This window comes from Mercenaria mercenaria, chromosome 6 (assembly GCF_021730395.1).
Source record: "Mercenaria mercenaria strain notata chromosome 6, MADL_Memer_1, whole genome shotgun sequence".
Taxonomy (NCBI): domain Eukaryota; kingdom Metazoa; phylum Mollusca; class Bivalvia; order Venerida; family Veneridae; genus Mercenaria; species Mercenaria mercenaria.
This window is the reverse complement of record NC_069366.1, coordinates 17,949,404-17,959,516: the sequence shown is the minus strand read 5'-3', so window position 1 is coordinate 17,959,516 and position 10,113 is coordinate 17,949,404. Positions and strand designations below refer to the sequence as shown.

Here is a 10,113-nt window from a genome sequence, read left to right as displayed (position 1 = left end):
TGTACTTTCGTTCAGGCTTGAATCTAGGTCTTGCAAGCGTCCGTAAGATTCTGATAGTCAGATCAATTCAGAAACGATGCTTCTTTGTTTTGCTTTTTTACGTTTTCTTATGCATGCTTTCATTTTTATTTTTTTACAGAAAGGATTATGCTTATAAGACCACACCTACACTTAGCAAATCTATTTTTCCTGCTTTCGGTGCACGTTTTATTTATTTATTTATTTGAGTTATATTTCCTTGAATGGTATATTTGTCAGTGCTACATTACCCTGTGATGAACTGTAGAAATACAGAAAAAAAATGTCTTATTCCCCAAATTACCACGCCATATGCAATAACAGGAATTACATATGATTAGGTGTCCGTCCGTCATCAACCTGTAGGTTTCATTAACGCTACTTATCTGCTGGGTCACTCAGTCCGTGACAGGCCGCAGCCTGATTAAAGGAATGTAACGTCAGCGCGCCGAGATGTGAATATCTGTCTAAAACGGTTTCGGACAGCCACAGAAAGGGCGAGATCTGTTCCAGGACGCCGAAATCCGACAAGATTTTATCGTTCGCTGACGATTAACGGTTGTAGGTATTCGATGCCTTCGACCCAACCGCGGATCTCGACTTCTGCAACGTCACAGAGTCGTCAGGACTCGATGGGCAGCTGGGCATTGAATAATTATGTTGGACAATATGCTATGTTTTCCGATGAAAAGAAAATCTTGACTGACTCGAGTGTTTGGCGACGACGCGAGTATCGCATCCACGGGTAAAGATTCAACGACAACTGTGTGGTGGAGGAGGAACGATTACGGCTAACATTGGCGATGATATGGGCAGTATTCACAACCAACAAGACAGATACTATTTTCCTGTATGGATGACGAAGAGCTGGGATGTAGCTTAAGGATCACATCAATAGCTAGTGTTGCAACCTGCCGTGTTGCCATTTGTTCAGTAACATCTGCAGACGATCTTCATCAAATCGCGAGTATACTCAAATCGCCAGTATACTCTTCCAGAGTGAGGCGATTACTGAAGGTGATGATGAGGATAACGTTAGACCACAAGTGGCTCGAGTGTCAGTCAACTTCCTGCATCAGAATGAAGTTCAGCTGCTGAACAATTGGTCAGCAATGTCGCCAGATTTGAATTCTATTCAACACTTTTGAGACCAGGCGTTTGCGACGGATTTGATCTCACAATCTCCATAACATGCATGCTACACTGCAAGCGGAATTTCGTCAGACACCGCCCAACCCCTCACAGGCCTACACCAGGATGAATAGTGAGGTCTATGAGGCAAAGGTGCGTAGAGATAAGGAAAGCTTAGATCAGACATTGTCGTTTCTAAAGATTTTTGTGATTTAGTTCAAACATTATTTATTGATATATCATGTACATAAATTACATACAAACAATCAAATCTACAATCAAAATGATGTAGGGGAAGGATCTGAAAACAAGATTACATTGAAATCTTATAATAGTAGTATAATTAAATTTCCTTTTTGTGATTTGTAATGTGAAAGACAACTAAACAACTCCATGTACCTAAGATTTTTGTTGTTGAAAGATACTGTTTTTCAGATAGATCTATGTCGGATTAACTCTGTGGACTCGATGTAGGTATGAACAATAGATGAACAGTTGATATAATGATGTTGTGATGTTTCATTTGTGAAGTTTGTATTATAGGCCCTATAATGTAAATATGACAAGTTTTTATAATGGAATCTTTCTTGTTACTTTTTCATAAAAAAAGATCATAGAGAAACAGGCGTGTATTTCATCATGGCAGTTTGGTAATATTCCTTCTCTGGAAGTCTTTATCGTGAACAGTTTTTAGTACTAGACTAACTTGAAACTGGAACAACTGTTCTTGCATATCGGACTGGCGTTTCCGGTTATTTTACCCATGCCGGCAAAACCCATCTGGCACCCCTCCCCCCCACGCCAGATGACTCCCGTGCTGTTAATGACAACTACTGGTTCATACACTAATAATATATTGTTTATGTAAAATACGAAAAAAAGCAGGTACCTTGATAGTTTCTCTCCGTTCCTTATAGTATATTTCTCGATTCAAAATACGTTAGTTTACCATAAAAACATAACGTTACGCTACAAACGACAAAACTAAAGTGGAAGTTTGTTATTGTGCGTAACGCAAAACATCATGACGTCACTTCTGTTTACGGACGTTAATTTCCCGCGCTTTGTGTTCATTTTCCAAAGAGTGCTAAAAAGAAACTATTTCTACCTTTTGTAAAATACGGTATGCAAAAAAAAGTCTGCCAGAATAAAATGCTAACATGTATACGATATGAAAGAAAAAATATCAGTCATGTGTTTACGAATCGGATGGAAATATCCGTCCCTCGGCCACCTGCGCATGGGCGGTAATTCGGCAAGCCTCATTACCGCCCAATGCGCAGGTTCCCTCGGGACTGATATTTCTATCCGATTCGTAAACACATGACAGATATTATTAATACGGGGACTGGAATGCGGCATTTATCTTATCTTATGCTGTCGTCCGATCGAAGCGTATGCCGTAGGTTATTCTGCTATTATGCACCTGTCAATATTTTGCCCGCCCGGGGGAGCGGCGGGCATACACGGGACTTTAGACAGAAGGCCATTCCCGACAGGCGGGAATTAGACAAACATTTGATGTACCAACCAGGCTCTAGGGTGGGATTTAGACAAAAAAGGTTGTCTCTAGGGTGGGGATTTAGACAACAAATATTTTGAAATGTCAAATTCCCCTGGGTCAGCCCGGCGCCCCCATGGGCGGGCAAAATATTGACAGGTGCATTACTCAAACACTTACGCTTTACAGTTTAACTCGTCCTTTCAGTGAAAATCTGGAAAAGCATTTGTTGAATTTTTTGTTGAAAACAAAAGTTCTGCCATGAAATTATTGCCTGCATCTGTTTTTAAATGGAAAATATCTACATTAATGTTACTTTTCGCCCTGTGAAATGGCTAAATCTAGGCTTGTCTTACCCAGAAAGAAAGATGTCGTTTTTTACATGATATTTGCCTTGTTGATTCAGAGTATTTAGAACAATAAAATTAGGACATATTTTAATGAAAATAGCAAGTCGAAACTGTAAACTGTTGCCTGAAAATATTTGTTTATGATATTGCTTTGTTCTTCACCATTTAAATGCATGTTAAACCTAGATGATTTTCTGCAGTTTTAAAATTATACTAAAAGTTCGGAATTAATTGAAACATTTATCAAACTAATAAATTATAAATATTTGCTCAACAAGATTTAAGAAAAGTTGTTTAGCTTTCTGTTATTAAAATTAGCTTTCTATTCCATTTTATTTATTCAAATCCAACAAAAATCGGTCCTTTGATAAAGGCTTGAAGTTACGTGGTAGAATATTTCTTCAGGGAAGTGAGCTCGAGTTAATTCATGATAATTAAGTATATCACCAAATGCAGTCGCATGCTGTTTTTCTCTCAGAATCCCTTTAGATCAATCTCTGATCAATAATTATAGCCAATTAACATGTGACTGGTAAACCCTTTGAACAAAAAGTGTTATAGCTCCATGATTAACATGAGGTAATATGCTAATCACACGCTAATCGATAGTGGCGAAAACAAAATATCGATCGCTAACGACGGGTCGATATTTATAGGTATGGACGACAGCATAATATAGACTTCTCCGAGCTCCTTGGTGCGTGCACGTCGCGGAGAGGGCACATATGGCGCTAACTGGGTCAGCGCCCTAACTAGGTCAACGCTTGATCTAGTTAGCGCCACATGACGAAAACCAAGGAGTTTGGCCTTTAAAAGGGAACATTTATCGGTTGAGCTCCATCTAGTCTGCTTGCCATCGTGTTGGACCTCTCTTCTACAACCGGGGTGCCGGGTCTGGTTGATCCCGGCCAACTCGATGCCGGATTACCATCTCTGAGGGATCGCTTTCCCGATACTTCAGCTGGTTCATCGACGAGGCTGATGTCGGCTCGGAGCCCCCGACTCGATGCCGGATTACCATCTCTGGGGATGTTTATACTGTTTACTCCAGCTGGTTCATCGACAAGGTGGGACATTGGAACCAGGCTTCCGGATGCGGCACTTCGGACAAGACAGTTGGTGGAGGCGACGTACAACGCGGTGGCGGGGGGCTGGATGAAGGACAGGCGATCAGACCGTTAAAAATGATGCAATAACAATGATGTCAACAACACTTAAGAAGACACATACATACATAATAGATGTCACAGAAACACGACGACACACACAATAGATGATACACAACTACGATGATCCATAACTACGATGAAATATAATTGATGTATACTAATGGGAGTGAAGTAAAGACGATGTATGAAGAGGAGGAGGAGCATAATTGTAGCAACAGTCGCCCATATGGTCTTAACCGGTGGCGACGTTAAATAACCTCAACACACACACATAATACAGATAAATGTATTGATTTATACGGAGTGTCTACTCCCCGTATTAGACCTTCCTGCTTGAAATAATTTAATAAAAGATTATGTTTATAGTTGTATATAACATTATAATTATATATTTTGCTTTTCTTACAGAAGCACAGAATAAATACTACTAATTAAGAATGAACAAAAAAGTCAACATATAAATAGCATTGTTTAACATGGTAGTACTTTAACTTCAAAACATGTACAGTACTCAGTTTTATTCTACAATAAACGTCTTGCTGAAGTTATGGCTGATAGTTGTTAAACTTTATTTTCTGAAAGTTCGCAGAAAAAAAGTTTTTGTATTTGTTCAATAGCTTCTATCTAATGTTTTATTTGGTTTTCTTGATGGGTATTCCAAAGTTGGGCACATAAACTCCAGATTAGGTCTAACTTGTGTTTTGTAATCTGGTTCTTTGACTTTAGGCGGACAATGAGTTATATAACATTCCCAGTTTATATAGTACCTTAGTCATATTAAACACAGTCGGTGTTTTTTTTTATTTTGAGACTTTGGCTTCTTTTCATTTAATTGGGTTTTTTTCATTTGGATTCATCGGATATTTCGCAAGACAAATTGCAAAATGGCGTACTACGGGCAACAGCAACAAGGATATGGTCAACCTGGCGCTCCTCCGCAAGGACAGGCTGATCAGAACTTCCTTTGGGGTGTTTTTCAAAGGTGAGAAATCATGCTTCAATCCTAACGTGATTGACTGAGATAATTAAACCTTTCGGTCAGTATAAATCTGATAGAAACCAAAAATGTACCCAAAAATAAAAAGGAAGTGTCTAGCCGTACGGATCCGTACCTCTAGAATCTGATTCTAGAGGTACGCATCCGTACCTCTAGACAAGCCTGTAAGGGGTTTTCTAGGGGTACGGACCTCCGATTTTCTAGAGATTAAGGGTCATTTACATTTCAAATTTTGTTGAAAATGAAATAACAAATAAGACTTCATCATAATTCACCTTAAACTTAAACCTAAATGGTTTACAGACAACACTGTTCACCCGATTTGTTACATTTTCTTTCAAAACGTAAATAACCGAGGAACACCAAATAAATCATAAGGATTCGAACTGGCAGAAAAAAATACAAAGATTAAACAAAATAATGTTAAATATGTTGGGGGAAGAAACTATTTTTAATGATAATTAACCCTTAGGGTATTTATGTTTTCCACTCATTTGGTAGCCGTTACGAGATACAAGGGACGTTTTCACAAACAGTTTTCTTTACTTAATGTCGGTTAATTGATTATTAAACAATCAGTTCTGTGCCGATTATCATTATATCTTGTTAAATAACAAAATAAATAGGTGCATATTATTATGCTTAATTTATTTTTTTTCTGCAGAATTTCAAATAGAAATCATTTAAGGGTTACATGCACTCACTTATAAGTTATCAACAGTTTATTTTACAACAAACTGATCGGCACGGAACATTTTATTCATTTGGAGTTCCTCGGTTATTTTGGTTTTGAAATAGAAGGTAAACAATCGGGTGAACGCTGGTATCTGTAAACCAGTTAGATCCAAGTTTTAAGTGAACACTAGTTAAGTCTTACTTTTTTATTTCATTTTCAACAAAATTTAAGATATATATATAACCCTAAATCTCTAGAAAAAGGAGGTCCGTACCCCTAGAAAACCCCTAACAGGATTGTCTAGAGGTACGGATCCGTACCTCTAGAATCAGATTCTAGAGGTACGGATCCGTACCCCTAGACACTTCTAAATAAAAAAGTCAAAATGTACCCACAAGAAGTCAAAATGTACCCGCTTGTGAAAGTCAAATTGTACACATGTTAGTTAAGAAGTCAAAATGTACCCATGTTATTTTTTATTAGAAGTCAAAATGTACCCATGTTTTTTTTTTACCTTGTTCATTTCCACCAGGAAGTGGACCTAAATTCTAGTGCGAGAAAAACCAGAAATCGAATGGGGAATATGCACCATATCAGGGCATCGAAAATTCCCCTGTCAACAAAAGGTAAGGTAACATTTTGGGCCATATATGCTAAATTCTGATAAAATAATAGCTACACTTGCATATCTATTAAACAAAATTAGGAAAGAATAAAAAAGTTTAAAGCGGACTTGTGTTATTGATTTTTGAATAACAAATAAATGATGGTACACAACAATTCTATTTAGTAATTAAAGTACGGCACAACTGACTGAGGATCTTAAAAACTTAAAGAAAGTCATCTTGATAATTAAATTAGGTGTCACTCCATTAACAGTTTGAAACTTTTGCAGCAATAACTTTTTCTTGTCAACTTGTTGTCAGGTGTGAAAGTACTCTGCTCAGTTGCTGAATGTGTGAAAATTAATCAATGATTGTATTAAAACTAAGTAAATTTAAGTTTTATAACTCAGTATCATTGAATTAAAACCTTACATTTAAAATCGTATAAATGATTAAATATTACTCGGAATTTATGGGTACATTTGATATTTAAAATTTTTTTAAAGTGGGTACATTTTGACCAAACAATGTGGGTACATTTTGGTCTTTTGGGTACATTTTGACTTTACCATGTGGGTACATTTTGGTTTGGGTATGTTTTGACCATAATCCGATAGAAACCAACATAATTTTTTTCAATGATTCAAAAATTATTATCGAACAATCGCCGTTTATTCATCGGTGATACCAAACGACAACTTATCTCAGAATACCCAAAGACACTGGATAAATCCAGTGACACAAATAAACTGAATGAATGGAGTAATAGCTATGCAGGAAGACCTGGGCTGGCGTTCCCTTGAATATCGCAGACTAGACTGCAGACTCATCATGTTTTACAAAATATACCATAACCTGGTTGCAGTTAACCTCCCACCAAATATCCAAGTCCCTCATAGGTTAACAAGACACATGCACCCTCTGTCTTAGTCCAACAAATTGTACGCAAGTCGCGATATTATGATAATTTTTCAGCGTTTGACACTAACTTTTTTGCCAGGTATCCCGAAGGAATACCTGCTGGGAAATTTAGGAATCCCTGCTGAAAATTAGGAGTCCCTGATAACAAAATGTGGTAAGAATATGAAAAAACTAAAATCTAACAAACACAACTGTTTACAGTACTACATGACAACATTCTATTTTATTTCCACTTTATTTCCATTTTACATCAATGACAACAATAGCTTGTATGACTTTTGCTGTAAAAGAATAATGTCATTTCTGTCCAAGTCCTCTTCCCCCTCATCTTCACTACCATCGCACTCCTCTGCCATTTGTTGTAGTTCGTCTAAATGTATGCCGCCTAGTTCATTCCCCCTTATAACCCCCTTATTTGTAATCATTTTTTTGACATAAAAAAAAATTCCTAAAAGTCTCCTTTTAATAAAAAAAAAATTCAAAAAAAAAAATGTTCCGACCTACCTACCCTAATTTTTTGAGCATGTTACCAGATACAAAGATTTTTTAGGCCTTATTAATGCAACTCCCACATCTACTTTATCTAAAACTAGTACATTTTCTTAAACATTTCATATTTTAGTTGTTTTATTTTGCACATTGCCTAAAAGTGGGTGGGGTTTAGTGTTTGCATGCTTTTATTATCAGCAAATTCTTCTAAATAAGAGCTGCTTTGGCATAGGGCTGGGTACCGCCTTGAAAAAAATACCACGGTATACCACGGTTTTTTCCTAATTACCGCGGTATATACCACGGTATACCACCATATTTATCGTAAGACTTACAGCTATGGTAGTGGTCATAAAAATATTGAAAAACTCTCAGAAATACTTAATTTATTATGAGCAACAAAGAAGACTAGTTACTTGACTAGAATTAAAGAAAAAAATACACTGGAATATTAACTTGACTAATGACTAGTTAGATTAATGACCCTTAGTATTTTTTACTAGCGTGTATTCGTCGGAAGACGCCATATTGTCTCTAGGGAAGCACTGGGTCACATGTATATAGGCCGCGCTTGTTTGAAGTTCGATTCGTGCACCCGTTTGATAAACGAGTAACGTTTATGAAGGCTTCATCAGATCGTTTTCAAACAAAAAATGAAAAATTTCGACAACATTTTCCATACTATTTATTTCTTTTTTAATACGTGCAAATACATACTGGGATAATTTAAACTATCATCATTTAAACAAGAAGTCGGGACTCGCCGAATTTACCAGACTCAAAGTAAAAACAAGTGCGCTCATGACGTCGTCAATCTATACGGAATAATCTGGAGGTTTTCGAAGGTTTTGATTGGGGATCACGCGGTCGATCATACATGTTCGCATGTTCAACTGCACCATTGGGTGGTTATTTTTGGAAACTAATAATAGTAGCATGGGAATTCCAGAGAAATAAATCGGAAAATCATGCATGGTGTCAATTGCTGTTACGGAAGGCTACATAGACAATGTAAATTAAAAATAAACAAAAGTAGGGATAATGTTGATAAAATACCGGTATTCCCCGATGGTACCGCGGTATCGTACCACGGGAAGATGGTACCACGGTTACCGGTATACCGGTAATACCGCGCACCTCTACTTTGGCAACAGTGATCATATTTTTCGTAAATGCAGACGTTTTATTGGCTTTTTATTTTAGTTTGTACTAGAAAAATCTTGTAAGAAATGATAAAAATGTTCGAAAATGTCGGTCTAGAAAACGAGTGACAAATACGAAAAACAAAAGTAACAGTTAAAGTTCTTGAAAAGATAACTGTTTTAACTTTATTTTCTCATCATACCACGTATAATTTCTGCTTATTTAATTTGTTTTGCCCAAACAAAGCCTCGGCAATGATAATAAATTTGCTATAGACCGTAACGGCCGACCGGCTCATGTAATCGTATCGAGCACACAAAATAATGGTACAAACACGATAATCTAAGGCTGCATTGTTTATCAGTTAACTTGTAAACATTGATCAATAAACACCTTTGATAATGACAAGGCATATTGTACTAAATACAAACCGTGAGATAAGCACATGTCATTTGGCGTGTGGCGTGACTGACATCTGTCGGTAGCCAATTTACATACGACGCCTCGTCTACTGCCATATTTCCGCTTGTGCTGGCGAACAATATTGAAATTCACTGGGATTTTGATTGACAGGGGGCAGAACTATCGAACTTGGAACGCATCTAAGTAAATTTCCGCGAGTCAAGCCGACACACATGCCGTAATTTATGCGGGTAAAATACAAGTTTTTCTCGATTTTCGCGGGTCAAAATCCGGGACCTCGGGTCAACTGAACGCCCTGGCTTAGCAAAAGACTGATGTTTGAGAGAACAAGACTGGGGAATTTCATTGTTTAGAATCATATTTTATCTGAAAATCAAGAGTCCCGACGGAACACCGAAATTGTGAACTTTAGGATCTCTTGCGGATTTTTGGTGTCCTCGGGATCCCGGGACACCGTTAGTGTCAAACGCTGTTTTTGCATAAGTCAGTACATGTATCTCTCCTCCACGTACAACATAGAAAGGACCTTTCTGTGGTGAACCAGGGCCCACTCTGCCATTAGCCATTGTAGCCAATGGCTATAAATAAAATGCCACTTTGGCTACAAATTTTGCAATTTTAAACATATTCAGGGTTCTAGCCAGGATTTTATGAAGGCATGTTGCAGAAGGATATTTTTTGACGACCAAA

General features: G+C 37.4%; 1 protein-coding gene across 3 annotated transcripts in view; it reads left to right on the top strand.

Moving 5' to 3' along the window:
- Positions 1–5,003: 5,003 nt before the first annotated feature.
- The window catches only part of LOC123549523 (programmed cell death protein 6-like), a 32,846-nt gene continuing 27,736 nt past the window's right edge, over positions 5,004–10,113 (top strand). For 2 of the 3 annotated variants that reach the window (XM_045337680.2, XM_045337679.2), the window contains exon 1: positions 5,005–5,151. In XM_045337680.2, coding sequence (XP_045193615.1) covers positions 5,054–5,151 — 98 coding nt within the window. In that variant the 5' untranslated portion in view covers positions 5,005–5,053. Of the gene's footprint in view, positions 5,152–10,113 lie in introns of all 3 variants that reach the window. The other variant, XM_045337681.2, reaches the window with a different exon arrangement.